We start from the raw sequence: 18,803 nt of genomic DNA on the forward strand, positions 1-18,803 counted from the left end.
CGATGATGCAGATTTCCTTTGGGAACCAAACTGTCGTTCGTCACGTTGCATTTGGCCAAATCGTTCGCTTCCTTTCCCGACAGTCACAGAACTAAAGTCTGCTCGTCCAAAGATACCGTAAGTGCTTGCTGCCTTGTGCCAGCTGCCCGCACCTCACTGGGCTACAGGAGTAACTTGCTACTGTCCCTTCCACTCCCAAACCACTTTTCTCTCCTAGGGTGACAGTGGGGGGCCTCTGGTTTGTCAGAAAAAGACGAAGAAAAACATATGGTACCAGCTGGGCGTCATCAGCTGGGGAGTGGGCTGTGGCCAGAAGGATGTGCCTGGAGCGTACACGAAAGTGTCAAATTACCTGCCTTGGATTAAGAGGGAGACGAGGAGGGCAGGGAAGCCGTACAGGTACGAGAGAGACTCCGGGTCCAGCGTGCTGCTCTCACCCTGGGCCACCTTGTTACTCTGTGTCTACTTTCTTTAAGATTAAAGACCGTATTGTCTTAAGAGCCAAGCGTTCTTCTGCATTTGTGCAATAAGGCAGAGGGTAGGTCCGGGTTGCGTGGAGTGACTGTCGGGTAATTGATCGTGCCTGGGCTAATCGGAGACCTATAGGAGCCCTAACAGGATGCCTGAGACCCACCTCACAGCCTACAGGTCACCTAAACCTTGGAGGCAGGTTCCCAAGTATAGCTGAGTCCTCTCACAGGGTCTGGAGGGAGCACGTGTCTACAGGGGGGGCCCGCAAGTGACCCCGGACGTGCTTGAGGCCTCTCGAGGTTCCAGTCTTCCTGCAGACCCACACAGCTCCTAAAGGCTTCACTGGCCTCTCTCTGCCCCTGTAGATGACCTCGTTAGGGACCGAGTCTAATTCTCAGCCTGGAGACAGAATTGGGGACACAGGACAACGTAGCCGGAGGGACTGCGTCAATTCGTCACCGCTCTCTCTGACCTAGTTTAGGGTCTGTCAGTCTGGTGGCATCTGCTCCAAGAGGAAAAAAACCTAACACATCAACACAGCCTGGGGGCGGGGAGCCGAGCTATTTGGGACAGGAGACGGGTTAGGAAAGAGGAAGTTTTCCCTCTGGGTTTTAGCCTGTTTCTTTTTCCACTTCTGTCCGTGAGCTCTGCCCTGATTCTGTCTTGTTACACGCCGGCTGGAATATTTGCACACAAGACGGCAAAGAACGCCAGTGTCATTAATTCCACGTGGGACGGAGGGTTAGAAGGGCAGGTGCTGGGCTTGTGCCTTCGCACGGGAACTGAGCAGCCTCCGACTGATCCTGCTGGGAGAAGAACCGGAGCCTCCCAGGAATGCTGTTATCGACCCGGTCTCAACAAGCAGCTTGTTCCCTTAATTCCCCTGCTTTTTCCCTGAGCACCTGCAGGGAGCTGTGACTCTCCACCCCTCTGAGCTGGAATAAAGGACAGTGATGGTCCTGGAACCGGATAACAAGGACATAACAAGGACAAGCGTCCTGGAGCCAGACCTGCCCGTTGCGCAGGGGTCAAAGGTGAGGTCGGATTGTACACGGCCCACGGCGCTAAGGACGTCACGTGTGCCGTCGTTAACAACCGGATGGGGGATTCTCACTGCCATTCACACTGAATACCAGGTGCCAGATACCGGTTTTGCCACTCAGCATCCCCCTCACCACCCTTCCGGGATTACAGCGGCTAAACTCTCGGGGCCGCCATTTCCTGCACGCGTCACGGCAACGTGGGTGGCGGCTGAGTCCTCGTCCAGGGTCTCACTTCACAGAGTGTCTGATAACTTTGTCACCTCTGGAAGTGCTGGATTAAGTGGCCCCAAGGGCCCTGCCCAGTCCTGTCACTCTGTGACTCTGATTCGGCCCCTCTGCAATCCCGGTTTCCGTTATCTGGAGCCGGCTCGTTTTCTCCGACCACGAGCGTTTGCAGAGAGTGTCGCCCTTACACGGAACTTTCACGCTTATCTCCTTGGGGTCTCGCGGCCCCGTGCAGGGCAGTCAGCACTCGCTCCTCTGCAGAGATGAGGAAACCTGGGCTGAGAAACACAAGTGCACTTGCCTGAGCTGCGCCCACCGAAGTGCCCGGATCTGCACGTCACCCCACATGGCCACGCGGACTGTCCTTCTCAGGCCACCCTGTTGTTGTTCTTCCTCTTGCCAATCCGTCGTGGGTCAAACCCAGGGCTCGGGCTTTGCTCTGGGCTTCTTTCCCAGGAAACCAGCTCCCCTTGGGAGCTCACCCAAGACCCTGTTTCCATACCGCCTGGTGAGAGGGGATCCTCACCCTCCGCCCTCGGCCCAGGCGCTGTCCCCGACCCACTGCAGGGCTGACCTATGATTCTGTGGGTTCCAGACACTTCGCCTTCCTGCTTCCCTTCCTCCACGTAGCCACGCGGTTTACAACTGCATTGCTATAAAGATGAATATATTAGCATACATGAAAACATTTTCTTTGACTTTTTTTCTTTCCAATCATAAAAGAAATTAAAGCGTTTTTGACCAGCCCCTGAAAGTGCTGTAGGCCCCAGGCAACGTGCCTGTTCCATCTAAAGCATAAGGAGGCCTTGCCTACATGGCCTTCCGTAGCCTGGGACGGGGAACTAGCCACGCAGAAGTGTTACAGGGAACAGGCCTGAGAGCTCACATAGGGCTGGGAAAGGTCCCTGTTTCCACCGCCTGGAGTAGAAATCCTCACCATGGACAGGGAAGTGGGCAGAGTGCTCCTAAGTGGCCTAAGTATTAGTCCTAGATTAAATGCTCCTCGGGTCCTATTTCACAAAGCTTAAAAGCAGGTTCTGAAAGGATCAAAAGGTTTTCAAGTAACTTAACTGTGTCACAGAATAAAGCTCAGGAGAACTTACAGAAATACAAAAACATCCAGCACCCCAAAAGGTAAAATTCGCAACGTCTCTGGCGTCCAATCAAAATGTACCAGGCATACAAAGAAGTGATAAAATAAGACACGTAATGAGAATAATCAATCAATCAACGAGAACCAGAAATGACACAGATGAGAGAATAGAGGAGGACATTTTAACGTATTATTATGAACGTATTAAATATGTTTGAGAAGCTGGAGGAAAGACTGAGCATGTTAGCAGATACAGAAGACACATTAAAGCCTCCAGTCGAACATCGAGAAATGAAAACCACCATGTCTGAGATGGAAAATACACTGGGTGGGATGAATGGCAGATTAAACATTGCAAAAGAAAAGATCAGTGAACTTGAAAACATAGCAAGAGGACAATTGGAGCTATCCAAAACGAAAGTTAGAGATTAAAAAAAGCTGAAAAAAAAAAATGATCAGAGCATCAGTGGACCATGGCCTTGGGTTCCCCCATAGGAGCAGGGGAGAGGGAGGCTGGAGAAATATTTGAAGATTTAACGGCAGAAAGTATCTAAACTTGATGAAAATGATAAACCTACAGACTCAAGAAGCTCAATAAAATCTAAGCTTGGGAAACACGAAGAACACTACAGTAGCCAACTGATTTTCAACAAATGTACAAAATCAATTCAGTTGAGAAATGATGGTTGTCTTAGTCCGTTTGGGTTGCTGTTATGAAATACCATAAACTGGGTGGTTTACAAAACACAGAAATTTATTTCTCACAGTTCTGGAGGCCGGGGAGTTCCAGATCAAGTCCCTGGCAGAGTCCGGGTCTGGTGAGGGCCTGCTTTCTGGCTCATAGATGGCACCTTCTCATGTGTCCTCATATTGTGGAAGACGCCAAAGAGCTCCCTTGGGCCTAACTTATAAGGACACTAATCTCATTCATGCGGGCTCCACTCTCAGGATGTAATCGCCTCCCCAAAGTCCTCATACCATCACCTTGGGGGTTAGGATGTCAACATATCCTTCCTTCATTTGTCTGCTTCAAGTGGCACTTTGCAAATTCCTCTGCGACTGTTTTCCCCGGCCTCTGGGTGTTGGATGCCCCTGAATTCTCTCTCCCTCCCTTCCCTCAATGAGCTCAACTGGGTCCAGGGCCTCAAATGCCATCCACATGCTGGTGATTCTTAAGTCCCTTTCTCGGATTCTTCCACACTCCAGCCCCAGGCAGCAAAGGGCCTCCCTCCACATCTCCACTGGGATGTCCCAGAAGCATTTCAAATGTGTTGTGGCCAAAACTGTACAATCCGTTCACTTACCCCCTGCCGCAAGTAAATAACATCCCCCCGGCATACGGTTGCTCAGGTTAAAAAACAAATGAGGGAGAAAGTGTTCAAAATGCCCCAATGGCTGCCCAATTATATAAACTAAAAATCCCATTACGACGTTCCTAAAAGTTTCCCTGGGATGTGGTTCTGCCCACCTCGCTGGGACCTCTCCCCGCTGCCTTCCCCAAGCGCACCATGCCAGCCCCATGGCCTTTCTGTCTCTCTGCAAATCCCTCCCTGGCTTGGGCCTTTCATACTTCCTGGGCCTTCTGTTTGGAACACTTTTCCTTCAAGCAACCAAAGCCCGCCAAGTGGGAATGCCAGCAGTCGCCATACCTGCCCCTCTTGTGTGTTCCCAGCATGCTGCCTTCTGTAGCTCCTGGTGTTGTCGGGATTGTCTGGTTGTCAAGTTCCACCAATTCAGCGACCTCAGCCTCTCTGACGGGCCCAGCTAAGCAGCCCTGCAGGGAACTCCACGGCCCCTGACACAGCTCGTCATCTCGGCTGTTCACCGTCTTCAGACCAGGCACCAGGACCCGAAATCAGCTTATCTGGTCGTTTGTTCACATGTTTATTGCTACGTCCCCAATGCCTTGTCTGGACTGCAGAGGTTCTTAGGGGCGGGGACTGAAGACATCTGCTCTAACTGGAATAGTCCCTGATGAGAGCAATGTGACAGGCTCTTAAAAAACAACTTTTCTTACTGAAGTTGCAAGGAGTTAGAGGTGTGCATCTTCGCCAGAAATTTCCATCATAACATTTCCCATCTGGGGGTGAATGACTATGAGGCTTTTTCCTTCCCAAGCTCTTTTGGAACCCTTAAGTCTACCTGACAGCACTTTGGAATATCCTCCCTAAATGGGGAGAAGACAGACGAGAGGCCAGGCGGTTTGCATTAACGGGCTGCAGGTTTTTATTAGAACAAGCATTTCCCATAGCTATAAGCGAAGCATTAGAATTCATCGAGCTGACTCAACTCTTTCCTCTGCACAGAGGGGGCTGAAAGGGGACAGACAGCCCCGTACAGGTGTCTAGGTCCCACAGAGCAAAGCGCCTCAGTGAATGAGCCACTGAGGCTATAAGTGTTTGCAAATCGTAAGGCACTGGGAGGGCAGGAGGGCACAGAGGGTCTCCAAGGTCCCCTCATCCTGCCCAGCAATCTCCCGGCTCGGTCCCTGGCTTCCAGGGCGGGCACCCAGACCCAGAGGGGAGAACACAGCATGTCTGCTATCTTCATTCAGACCCCGAATCATCCAGAAAACTTCCCAACTCCAACCCATCATAACTTATCAGAAGATCAATTACATTTTATCAACTTGTCATTGCACCTCCTGTAAATTATACCTCAATACACCAGATTTTTATAAATGCCTTTTGCTATTTGTGCATTTCCAAAAAGCCACTGATACATATCACAAAACCATCACCCAATTTGTTGAAAGCATTTTTGCAGGAACCTCCAGGGCCCAACACGTGGGGAGAAGTTATTTTTTAGTACCCAGAGGACAGGACACCCCGGTGCCGCCGAGGCCGCAGTAGCCGTCGGGGTTCTTGCTCAGGTACTGCTGGTGGTAGTCCTCCGCGTAGTAGAAAGTCTGTCCCTCCCGGATGTCGGTGGTGATGGGGCCGAAGCTGTGCTCCGAGAGGACCTGTGGGGAGAGAGAGGCACCGTCAGGCCCCGGGCTGGACAGAGGGCACCAGCGGGCAGGGGCTGGGGGGTGGCGCTGAGGGCAGGGGGCTGCGGCTTGGGAGGTGCAGTGGGTCCTTCCGGGTGGCTCTGCCCATTCCCAGGGGGGTGAATCTGGGCGGACGCTTACCTGGTTGTGCCTTAGTCGACTGGGAACTGACATCAGGCTTAGACCAGCTGTTTTACTCCGCAATTTATGCTCCACCCACCACCCCAGGGCTGCCTCAGTGGTGTGCCCTGGTTTGGACCTTATGGGTGTGTTTGAAACCGGCCCCAAAGCTCTCCCAGGGGAAAGAATGGGTGAGTGTGGCTCCCTGGTGTCCCTGAGGAGGACTGGCAGGGCTGCAGAGATGCGGTGAAGGGGAGGGGCAGGGAGGGCTGCAGCACCGCCCAGCACTGCCCCTCTGCCCATAGGCCCTGGCCCCCTCGGGTAAACAAAGGGTCCCCCCAGGCACTGTGGCTCTAGGAGCAGGGACCCTGCAGGATGTCCCTGCCAGCAGGGGGTCACTTGGGGTCTGCACTCTGAACTCCAGGCCAGGGCTGGTGAGGACGTGGCCTGAGGGTCTGTGTCAACCCGTCACAAGCCTCTGCGTCCTAGTTTATAGCCTGGTGGCATCTACCGCCAGGGCAAGGCACGTGTAAACAGGAATCGGGGAGGAGAGCAGAGCTATTTGGGGCAGGAGACGGATCAGGAAATAGACATGGCTCCCCGCGGACTTCAGCTGCTTCTCCTCCTCCCGATCTCGGCTCTGCCCTAATTCCCTCTCGCTGCAGGCTGCCCAGAGCAGTGAGCACGAGGCCACAGGGACTCAATCCCCGTTTCGCCGGCTCCATGTGGAACAGAGCTGCAAAGCAGGGTGGGGACTGGCCGGACCCTGACCGTCCACTGGTCCATTTGAGGTGAAGTCCCCAAACATGCCGAGCGAGTGCGTCCCAGGTTAGCGTTCAGCACGGTTCCCGGCTTCAGGTTTTCCTGAGAAATGTCGCCTAGTTCCTGAATCTCTGCTCAGCCCTCTGAGCCCCCACGAGGCCGACCGAGGGTCCCAAAGCCCAGCTGGTCCGGAATGAGAAGGACGACGCCCTCGCCAAGGGGGTGGACGGGACCCCACAGCTCAGCAGCAGCCGGCTTCCTCGCAGGGGTGAGAAATGCGGGCGAGAAGCCATTCTGACATTAGTTTTACAATTTATCGTAACCTAGCAGTCATCAAGGGTCTGCTGTAGGCCACACGCTGTGCAAAGATGTCACACCTGTTACTTAGCCTCACCACAGCCGCAGGAAGGAAGTGCTGTCATTGCCACCGCACGTGTGTCAGATGTTGTGCCTGGTCCCCAGCACTGCACAGGTGGGAAGCGCGGAGACCACATTCCCCAGGTCCGATCGCCACAAGGCCCCACGGTAGATTCCACCAAAGACAGAAACCCACGTGCAGTTTGCTGGGCTACGTAAACGGAGGAGCTGTTTTCTGCAGGGCGCAGCTGTGAGGACGGGCGCAGGTCCCTGCTGGGGGCCATCCCGGCCGTGCTCCTGAGAGCCAGTCACTCCTGCGCTGCAGGCCGGGAAAGTCCTCGGCAATGATTTCTGGCGATTTCTATCACTTCTTGATATCCTGAAATCTCCGATGCTTTTCCCTGCCCTTCACCCCAACAGCCCTGCTGACGCATCTGTAAACACCAAACTCCCTTCGTCAAACCCGCCCTGCTGCAGGTACCGCGAACGCTTTCTGTGTCTGCGGTGAAGCCCGGCTGGCACAGGCCTTGGCTCCAGACTGGTTTTCAGGAAACAACCTCAGTGCGAACCAGAGTGGGGCTGACGGACTGGCGGGGTTAGATGCACAGTCGGGAGCCACCTCCCTGGCCGTGCAGGACGGGCCAGCGCCCATGGACAGCAGGGCCCTGCGGTTACTCAGGCGACCGCTGGCGTGTGCCCGTGAAGACGCGCCCCCCCAAAGGCAGGCTTTGGATACCAGGCGGCTGTGAGGATGGAACATTCCGGTGAAGATGGTGAGTCTATGGGGTGTGCTCGCTGCTCGGGCAGCACTCGAGAACTTGTAGAAAAGAAAAAGCTAAGTTGGGACTTGACATTCCTGGCCCAAACTCATTAGGAGAACCAGGGAACTTCTACGACTGCTCTAAAATGATCTCTCATAGTTTGCAACTGTATCCAGTTTGCAACCAAATAAAAAGTTGGCTCCCAAGCGTCCAGATTTAGAATGCAAGTCACGCCCTCACTTAGTCTAAAGCCCAGAATAAGATACACCTTTGAGCCCTCCCTCCCTCCTGCTGTCCACACCACCTACTGAGAGATGTCACCTCCAGGTCCCTACGCTGTCACCTGCCAACACCTGCCTTCTGCCCAGGAGTTCACAGCTGCTGTCTCCAGGAGCCTCTCTAAGCCAGGCGTGGTGGGAAGAAGGTCCTCCCCTCACAGCCTCCCCTGGCGCGAGGACCACCCCAGGGGCAGCACCTGGGGAGCCTGGACGGCAGGTGTGATGGGGGCCCAGGCAGTACCAGCCTCTGCCACAAGATGGCAGACACTCCACTAAGAAAACCCTGGAAAGCACCGCGACGCACCCAGCGGAGACAGTGCCACAAGCTGCCCTCCCGCACCGCCAGTGACGCCTCCGGACAGGTTCGGCTGGGTGGCCGACAGCGGCCATGGCCACCAGGGCTGCAGTTAGCATGGCGCCCTCCTGCAGCCTCGGCTGCGGCTGTCCTCTCCACCCACCCCAAAAGGCGGAGACAGGAGGACAAAAATGTATGAAGGAAACTGGGTGTGAACGGAGACAGGAAAAGGGAAGGTCACATTGAGTCTCCTGCTGTTCCTCTGCTTCCTCCTGCAAGTCACTCCCCTCGGGCACCTCAGGGGATCCTCAGCTACCTTTCCTTACCAAAAGCTACAGTCGAATATGGCGTGACCCCTCCCCCTAGGGCCCGCAGGTGCAGTGAAGTTCTACCTGACTGTTCTGCAAGGTCAGAAACGCGGGGAGACCAGAGGCCGGCGTCAAGCCTGAGCCTCTGCGTTTTCCCCAACGGCAGCATCTCCAAAGGGCTTCCATGCTGTTGCCCAGGAGCCTTCCATGAACTGCAACGTGGGGCGGCATCATTCTCACCTCTCAGCTGGGGACAGTGACGCCAGGGAACACGGAGGCGTGGCCGGGCCACTCAGTCCAGAGCAGCAGAGCTCAGACCAGAGCCCTGTCTCCTCTTTCCCCGGCCCTGGAGTGAGCGCCTTCAGACAGGGTCACCGAGTCCAAAGTCACCATGGCCGCTGCCTGTCCCCCAGCGGTCACCACTAGCGGGGCTCTGGGAACGTGCGGGCATCTCCAGTGAGCAGCGAACATGTTCGGGACTGAGGACCCTAACTCTGATCCCAGTTTGAGGCCCCTGTAGCCAGGAGACGTGGCTGCGGTTGCTTAAGGGAAAGTCCCAGTGAGGAAAGACGGCACCTGCAGCTCCAACCTCACCAGCCTCCGGGTTCCGAAAGCGGATTAAGTCTGATCCAGGCAAACCCCATCTCCTCCACCCAACCAAAGAATTCCGCCTCATCTTCATGTTGGGCTTCTATGTAATTATTTGTAAAATATACTCTATAATGTGCATTTCTTTTTATTTAATAACTTTGTAAAATATTTTAGTGGCATGAAATTAGTTTCCCAGAACAGAAACCCAATTTATGAGTCTGAACCCGTAAGAAACTGGGGTTTGACCTCTAAGAGGCCAACCTGAAGCTGGGCTGTCCAGTCCCCTGGGCTGGACACGGGATGGGGAGTCGGTTCTTCACACTGCCCTCTAGTGGCAGCAGGGGGCTGGTACAGGCACATCTCTCGCGGGTTCCCACCTGTCCCTTTGGAACCGAGAGGCCAGGCCAGTTCCTCCCAGCTCCAGTTCCATCGAATCCCCCTCCGTCCGACACACACACACACACACACACACACACGCACACACGCCAATACCCCAGTCAGCAGTTTCCGTCCACAGGCAGCTTCTGGCTGACCAGATCGCCATCAATCAAAACTTCTGGGAAAGGATATAAAATGACTGGCATGGATATTAAATAAAACCACTAGGAAAAAAAACCACCATCTATTCCGAGCTGGGCGGAGGCTCACTCGTTTCCGGTTCAGGACAGCACAGAACCCGAGTGCCAACCCCTGCCCACAGGAGGGGGCCAGGTGCTTGCCTTCAACCCCAGCGGGGACCCCGGGCCAGCAGGGGCTCGGGCTTGGGGACAGTGGCACTGCCCCAGGAGTCTGTCACCGCTGGCGCACGCAAGTGGGACAAATGAGAGCAGCACAAGCTCCCTCCAACGGCAGCCCTCGAGGACACGGAGAATGCACAGAGGGGCAGAGGCCTGTACCAGGCCCAGTCGGAGCGCACCGACCCGTCCCAGCTTTGCGAACTCCCCGGGCGGGAAAGGAGGAAGGTGGTGACACAGTTAGATCTCACTTGGTCCATTTACAAGACCTGCTTATGCAAACTGTGGCCTCTGGATGAGCGTGTGGCGTTCTTGTGCAGTCCTTCCCAGACTGCCGTTCTGCCAAAGTTAGTAGCTTTCACGATCTATTCCCCCGTGCACCCTCGAGGCATGTCGCGGCATCGTCTGACCGTCAGGGATATTCCTCCTGGCCTGCAGGGCCAAACAACAGAGCTGCGAGCTGAGTTTTGTCTCTGCAGAGAAGGGGAGGGAGGAAAGAGTTCGGTCTGTTCACTCGACCACTGTAGCCTTGACCACAGGACTTGCCTGGACCACATGACTTGCCTGGAACACGTGACTTCCCTGGACCAATAAGCGGCGAGTGAAACTGACACGTGTCATCGCCAGGCAGAAGCTGTAAAGCACCAGCGGGAGCTTCCCTGCTTTTCTCCTTTGCCACAGCGACCGGCAGTAGCTGGTGACGGCTCCATCACTCTAGGTCCTAGTGTGAGGACCATGACAACTTGGGGGCACAGCCCCCAAATGCAATACTTTATTTCCTCCATCGTATCCCCTGGGCTTGGATGTGATGCGGAAAGTTTGGGAGCACAGGCACGGTTAGGCAGAAGTCCGCAGCAGCAAGACTTCTCTGCAAGGAAGTTCTTAAATTCTCCAACTTCACTTAATTAACGGTCTCAGCAGTCACTGTGGTGCATGGGCTACATGCCAAGGCCATGCCGGGCATGTGGGACGTAGGGATGGACAAGACCACCCCTGACCTCAGCAGGGCCCACAAGCGGTTACAACACACGCGCATTGAGTGCCCAGCAGGCCCCGTGCTGGGTGCTGGGGACGCAGCCTGAGGAAGGAGAAGTCCCCTGCTTCCAAGGAGTTCATGGTTTAGGAAGAAGGTCATACGACGAAGATGTCATATCCTGAGAGTGTGAAGTTGTAGCTAAAATGTGACAAAATGGGAGTGACTGAGGTCTCGGGAGTTTGGCAGAACTCCAGGGCAACTCGTCCTGCACCTGCTGAGGGCCACACCCCATGACCACATGCCGGGGAGTGGCGAAGACCTCTGTCCACCAGGATGTCGGAATTCTGCGGAAGGAGACAGGACATGTGTGACCATGAACATCCGCTGTGGGGGGCGGGCAGAGGGGACATGGAGGTGCTGCAGGTGCAAACAAACCTTTGCAGGCACAGAGGAAGGAAAGGTTAGCACATCTGGGAAGATGCGTCCTGGAGTGGGTGGACACTGAACTGGGAATTTTACAATGGGTGGGCGGCGTGAAGACAGGAAGGGTCTGCTCCTGCAACTCTGTCACCAAATGCCTGGAGAGGTGGTGACATGGAGGATAAACCTTCCAGGTGGGCTGGGGCTGGGACCCTGGGGCCAACCCGAAGGAAAAGATGGAAGCAGACGTGGAGAAAGAGGCCTATTTCTGTGTGCTCGTTTGAGGCCACCCAGCTACACGCTGTCCCTCCACCACCTGCCATCACAGTGGAACCACAGAGGGAGCACTTCAAGAGATGGAAGGAGCCATGTGCACCCAGGCAAGCTGGCAGGTGTCTCTGAGGCTCACCTGCTGGCCGGCAGTGAGGGCTGTAAGGCTGACTGGGCTCCGGCGGGGACCCCGGGGAAGTGGGGCTATTGTTTGCTCTCCCGTTGCTTCCTTGTTACCCTTTACCTCCCACTCCTCCCAAATTCCAAGCGCCATTTCCTGGGTGCAAGAAGAACGGGTCCTTCCTTCTCTACTGCGCACCTTGAAGGGTAGCGCCCCACCAGGCAGGGCGGGGGAGGGGCCTCCTGCGACCCCGGCCTGAGGAGGGGGCTGAGATGCTGACACCTCAGGCCTGAGGACGAAGCCCAGAGTCGTGTGGCCGAAACACGCCACTGCCCATTGGCTCTGGCCGCGCAGGGCACTCTCCACCCAAAAGATAGTTTCCATCAACCACGCATTCAAGGACTGCCGGTTCCTCTTGATTTGATCTTTCCTTTGAGATCTGTTGGTTTTGAAAAAGAATTCAAACGGCGTTTCCTATACACGTTTTCCTTTCATGGCTTTCATGTTCAGGAGACATAGATCTCTCTCTTCTCTGTGTAGCTCTCTGAGGGTTTATAATCTGCTTTTTCATACCTGCAATCAATTAACTACAACCTCTGTTTTTGTTAGACGCCTAGCATTTAGTACACAAAAGAAACCGCTTTTCACTTTTCAGAGAAGGCCAAGGACACCGGGTTTCACCTTGGGGAATGAAATGCAGATTTCATTAAAAGGAAAGATCCTTCATTCCAAGAGGGTTGAGTAGAAAAGAACTTAAAGCAAAATGTCAGCTGCTTAAGTTTAGAACAGTGAATTCAAGGAGGCAGAGGAACTTTTCTGAACACCACCATTTCTCATTTATAGATGAGCCGCAGCCACTCAGAGCTGCTGGAAAGACTGGTCTCAATTTGGACTGTAGACGGAGTGGTCAACCATCCTGGTTTGTCAGAGCCGGGGGATTTCTCAGGACGCAGAACTTTCAGGGCTAGAGCTAGGGCAAATGTCGATGGTTGGTCACCCTGATTGCAGAACAGTTAAAGAAATATCTACCTATCTGTAGGGCTGCTAGCAGAATCTTCCTGAACACAGAGAAAATTAACTTTCACCAGTAACTTAAAAGGCAATTGCAATTTCTTAAAATCCTCTTATGCTGAGTTTAAAAAATGAGACTTAGCAACTTTATTGTTTTTTTATTCACTGATTAAGACAATAAAAGTTACGCTCATTTCAATATTAAGAAATTAAAACCCCCCTTGAGACTTTCTCTGCCCTGGGGTAGGTTACATCTGTCAACTGCAAACAGGCCGGGCAGCTTGCGAGCAGAAATTCTCCCTTGGGCTGCAATATGTACAACCTCACACTATGTTGGCTGGGGCTAAGAATTAAACGATTGAGTCTTTTTTTTATTATTATCAAAGGAAATTAAAAATAGGACTATAAAATAAAATATGAGCTGTACGAGAAAATGCTCTTTAGATGTGGTTTGCTGTGATGATTTAGCATCCAGCCTCACATGGCTGGGCCTATAGGGAGACGCGAAAGAGAGAGAGAAAAGCAGCTTTTGTCAGTTTCCTCTAAAGCTTAAAAAACGACCCAGTGTGAACGCACGGCGGACGGCCCACAAAAGGCTGTTTCCCTGCGACAGTGTCAGTGTGACGTCTAGGCGCGGTTAGTGACAAGCGGGTGTGGCGTTCTAGCAGTTTTAGGCAGCAGCATCTCACCTTCTAAGCAGGCATCGCCGGAACACTCTGGCCTCTTTGGATCGTCTAATTTCCAATATAATAACAAAGAGAAAACATAAAACCCGAGTGGAGATGAGACGGAGGGATCTTATTCGGGCTGTTTAATCTTCTTAGCGGCGAAGTGCAGCCGGGATGTTTCTGAAAGGTGGAAGGAGAGGAGGGAGCGAGAGAAGGAAGGGGTGGGGGTGGGGGAGGAGAACCCCAAATAGGCCATGGGATTAAGTTCTTTGCCAGAACATAATGTTCATTTTCTCCAAGGCTCAGAACCGGTGGAAGAACTGCAACTCCCTCAAGAGAAGCTAGCAGGAACACAAGCTAATTATACAATTTAAATTTGCATATAACTGGCATACTTTCCAGTTAAGATGATAAGAACCCATGTTAACTAGAGTTAGGACAATAGCACTGTGTACTGAAAGTAGCATTTTGTATCTCTATGTTTCAAAGATTCCTTCTGACATCTCCGGGAGTTCCCAAACTGATCATGTTTGTCCAGAGGTTGGCGACCACAGGGGTCTGAGCTCTACCTCTGGTTCCACCAAATCACATGATCTTGAACATCTGACCTTGAGCTTGGCTTTCTCTTCTGTAAAATGCGGATAAGACACCTACCTCTCAGCACCATTTTGAAGGACAGACAAAATCACGTATTTGAAATAATACATTGCGTGAATTCAATTTCAGCGGCACTGCTCAAACCATGTCAGTTATTCTGCAATGCTACGGAATGTCATGCTGTGGGGGGGAGGGGGAGAGGTGGCAGGGATTATGCCCCGAGAAGGTGGGACCGTCTAGAACCCGCCTAACTGTAGCCCTATGCCACCCGCTCTGTGTTCCGCCGGCACACCCAAACGAGCGACTTGGTTTTCACGTGGCATCTGGATTTTTGGTGCTATGAAGCCACGGCCTGACTTTCCACACTAGAGTGTCGGTGGCACCCGGCCACACCCCCCATAGCACGTGGGTCCTGGATGTCACAAAACGCACAGCAAAGCATGGGATCGGTGCTGCCATGGGGAAGAACCCGGACCCAGGCCTCGGAGGATAGTCTTTTTCTTCCAACCTATTCTATGAAGAACTGTCTCGATCGATATATATTTAATAGGCCCACGTGAAAATCCTGTGTGTCTGGGAGACGAGGAGTAGCGTGTGTGTGTGATGACGCTCAGCCTTTCCTCCGTGCCTGGCTCTGCCATGCGTGCCGTGCACACAGCGTCCCACGTGGTCCCCGTCACAGCCCCTCTAGCGAAAGCAGTTTCTCGGCCCCTTTGGCAAGAAGATCGCTCAGCAGAGGAGACGCTCAGCAGGACTTGGAACCCGGGCAGCCTGGCTCCGGAACCCGGCTTTGCAACCAGTCAGCACACCTGCCTCCTTCCCTGAAAACTCTCCCTGTCCACGGTGTGACGGCGTACCTCACTCGCATTTCTTGTGACGGAAGAGGCTAACTTCATTTGCAAATCTGGATGCTTCTGTTGCACATTCCTCTTTAAGTGTCACCATAAAGATGTAAAATAAGAGTGGTGCAAGTCACTGATGCTGAGAACCTTGATTTCTGTACATCGCCCAGAGACACGGTCCTTTCTCTCGGGTGTGTGTTCCCTGCCAGGACCCTGGTTCTCTGTTTGTGATGACACAGTTTTTCTGCTGTAATTCTGACCTCATGATTTACCCTTGAAACAAAATTAGAATTTGGTGTAGAAGCTTGTCAGCCTAACGATTGCTTAAAATTGAAAGCCTAGGAGGTTTACATCTACTGTTTCTTCTTTGCAATCCTGTTAATCCACTCAAGGAGCCGTGTGTTACCAGCGTGGCTTGAAGACTAAGTGATCCCGGACAAAATTCTCAGCATGGAAACTTGATCAGACTTCAGAACGCAATGACCATGGGAGGCAGAAACAGAGTTAAAATAAAAATATAATAAGCGAGTGAGAATTTTAATAAAAACATAAACTATCCCATACTCCAGGCACTGTGTTTTTTAGATCGGTGATAATTCCTGCTCCATGTTTCTGTCCCCCGCCATTTCCTGGGGTCTAGACCCTTGTCTCCACTTGTCTGCTGACTCCAGCCTGCCCCTCACCACCCCCCACCCCAGAACTTCCAACACAACACATTCAAACCGGGAGCCATTCTCCTTCCCTCCCCAGAGCTGGTGGTCTTCCCCCGTTCCACCTCCTGGCCCACCGGTCCCCTGAGCAACACATGTCACTGACATCATCAACTCCCCGGTCTCGTGTCCCACGGCAAATCACAGTTGTCAAGCAAATCTCAACAGTTAGTCTAGAATGGTCTTCGAATCCACTCCCACCCTCACGGACACGTCCAGGTTCAAAGCCAGCTCCGGCCTTTGCCTGGGCTGTGGCCATAACCCTCCAGCTGGTCTTGTCAACTCCTGTGATGACCCTGAAGTCTACCCCTCCCCCTGACCAGGACCTGTGTGAGCGCCGGCATTTCATGTCCTCCCCTCTGCTATGAGACCCAGAGCTCTTGCTTATCATGTTTGCAAGGACAGGAAGCCAATGTCACATCTGACGAGGCAAGACTCAAGGCCATCCCCAGCGCAGGCCCCATCTGGGTTCCTTGGGCTGCGTATGTTTCAAGGAGTTCTCAGGTGGCTGCGAAAGGAGGCCCACATGAGACTTTTCCAAGAGATGAGGAGAACCCCTGCACCCCTCAAAGACATCGAAGGAACAAGCACAGAGCGGGGAAGACGTGGCTCCTACGTGAGAAGACACCACCTGTGTGCGCGAGAGTTGCTGTCAGGCCGCCTGAGGCCGGCAGGGAAAAGTAAGCCACGCACTCCAAGGAGACAACGCCAGTCTGCCCAGGGCCCTGCCGCCCACGCGGCCAGCATCTGACCTGCCCGGTAGAACTCCAGGCCGGCCGCTCTGGGGCGTCTCCCACACCCCTTCTCCCTTCCCGTGCCTCAACTGCCTGCTAGGATGCCACTCGCCTGCATGGCCCCCGCCAAGTCACTTAACCTTTCTCTACGTGAGTTTTCTCATCTCTAAAAAGAGAATGGCAATATTATCTTGTGGAGGCGTTAGTTGAAAAGTTATTAAACACTTCAACAGACTGTTATTCTTGTTACCAGAATAACACAGGGGCAGAGAGGTGGAGGACCTGCCCAAGGTCACACTGCTAACGAGTAGCCGTGACCACTGGAGACCACGCTCAGCCCGCCAAGCTGGGCCCCTCTCGGCGACGCTGGCTGAGAACACACTTCTCCCCGGACCCAACACAAGGGCCTCGTTCCTGACTCCAGCCTGGCTCACAGGCACCGGGCGGGCAGAGTCTGTCACTCCCCAAAGAACCAGCTGCAGGGAGAGTCATGAACAGCTCTCGCCCCGCTGGGGAGGAGCAGGAAACAGGTACATAGTTCCTGTTGTCCCATTGGGTCCTACTCAGCTCCCTGGAAGAGCACTCTGAGACAGCCTCACCCTGGGAGACGCCCAGCGAATAGCTCCTCTGTCACTCTCGTGCACGTGTATGTGTGTGCTTGTGTGTGAGCACGTGTGTGCATGAGCTTGTGTGTGAGCACATGTGTGTGCATGAACTTGTGTGTGAGCACATGTGCTCATAAGCTTGTGTGTGAGTGCATGTGAGCATGTGTGTGCATGAGCTAGTATGTGACCTGTCACTCTCGTGCACGTGTGTGTGTGAGCACGTGTGTGCATGAGCTTGTGTGTGAGCACATGTGTGTGTGCATGAACTTGTGTGTGAGCACATGTGCTCATAAGCTTGTGTGTGAGTGCATGTGAGCATGTGTGTGCATGAGCTAGTATGTGACCTCCGTCACTCTTGTGCACGTGTGTGTGAGCACATGTGTGTGCATGAGCTACTGTGTGAGCACGTGTGTGCATGAGCTAGTGAGCACATGTGCTCATAAGCTTGTGTGTGAATGCATGTGAGCATGTGTGTGCATGAGCTAGTGTGTGAGCACATGTGTGTGCATGAGCTTGTGTGTGAGCACATGTGTGTGTGCATGAGCTAGTGTGTGAGCACATGTGCTCATAGCTTGTGTGTGAATGCAGGTGAGCATGTGTGTGCATGAGCTAGTGTGAGCATGTGTGACCTTGTGTTTGTGAGCATGTGTGCGTGTGAGTGCACGTGTGCATTTTCCTTCAGAGCTCACCTCCGCACCTCATCACCCCGCTCCCATTCACATGATTTGCTCCAGTACCAAGTGGCAAAGGTCTGCCCTAAACAGTTATGGAAACAGGGTCCTTGGTGTCCAAGTTCCAGGGAAAGGAGAGTGACAGCCGAGGTGTCGGGGTAAGAAGAAGAAAACACGCAGGGCGTGGAGCACTCATTTTTATTCTCTCTCTCTCTTCAAGAATCTGGCACAAACAGCCCATTTCCTTCCTGCCAGTGATGGAACAGGGGTGACTTGGCGACCGTCTCGTGCCAGATGTCCCCCTCATCTGGCTGCCTTGGCTGGTGAGTTGTTTGGAAGGAGCAGCCCAAACACGGTGCAGGGGGGGGGGTCCTGCGGGGCTGCGGGCGGCAGAGCTGGGTGGCCCCTGGCAATGTCCTGATGCCCTGGTGCAGGGTCCCGCAAGGTGACGGGGCCACTGGGAAGGGCAGAGCCACCTATTCCCTCTTGGCGCTGTCCCAGCAGTGAGGCGGGCGCTGTGTCCCCTCTGGCACTGGGGCATAGACCTGTCCCGCTGTTTGACAGAGACCAGGCTCCTGATGCATTTCAGATCCTATCAACAGTGCAGCGGTACCCACGGGTCTCATCTGTCACACGCAAGACCGCGCTCCGGGAAACAGATGGGAGGGAACAAAGGGCAGCCCAGCCCCTGCGACCGGAACCCGTGACTGTGGCCGACTGTGGCCTGGCCTTCGTGGGCTCCGGCTGGGCCAAGCCCAAAGCCATCCGTGGGGAGCCGTGGGTGCACAGCCGTGCTGTGTGCCCAACACACCAGGGAGGAGACGGAGGGAGAAAGCTGTGCCTGGGAACAAGGACATGCCAGGTTCACAGTCTGGTGGCCAAACACCGAAGGGTGCCAGACCGAGGTGGGCAGCCCAGGGGAACGCGCCTGCCCTTCTACAACGAGAGCTCTGGCCACACCCGCCACCCTGGGCAGGTGCCGCGAGAGCAGAGCCCAGGACCGGGCTGCGGGTCGCACATGGGTGTGTGTGGGGAGGGCGGTGCAGCCGCGCAGCCTGCCAGCGAGCCCATGTTGGTCACCATCTGCCACGGAGAGCCCGCGCACCTGTCGGGAACAGCTGCTGACGGTGGTGCGTAGGTGAGGGAGGGAG

The 18,803-nt window shown here is 54.0% G+C and overlaps 1 protein-coding gene across 5 annotated transcripts in view; it reads right to left on the reverse strand.

The window, feature by feature from the left end:
* Positions 1-5,040: 5,040 nt before the first annotated feature.
* MSRA (methionine sulfoxide reductase A) overlaps positions 5,041-18,803 on the reverse strand; it is a 286,825-nt gene continuing 273,062 nt past the window's right edge. For 4 of the 5 annotated variants that reach the window (XM_069485085.1, XM_069485081.1, XM_069485084.1 and 1 more), the window contains one exon: positions 5,041-5,794. In XM_069485085.1, the coding sequence (XP_069341186.1) occupies positions 5,630-5,794 (165 nt within the window). In that variant the 3' untranslated portion in view covers positions 5,041-5,629. The remainder of the gene's footprint in view (positions 5,795-18,803) is intronic. The other variant, XM_069485082.1, reaches the window with a different exon arrangement.

This window comes from Eulemur rufifrons, chromosome 12 (assembly GCF_041146395.1).
Source record: "Eulemur rufifrons isolate Redbay chromosome 12, OSU_ERuf_1, whole genome shotgun sequence".
NCBI lineage: Eukaryota > Metazoa > Chordata > Mammalia > Primates > Lemuridae > Eulemur > Eulemur rufifrons.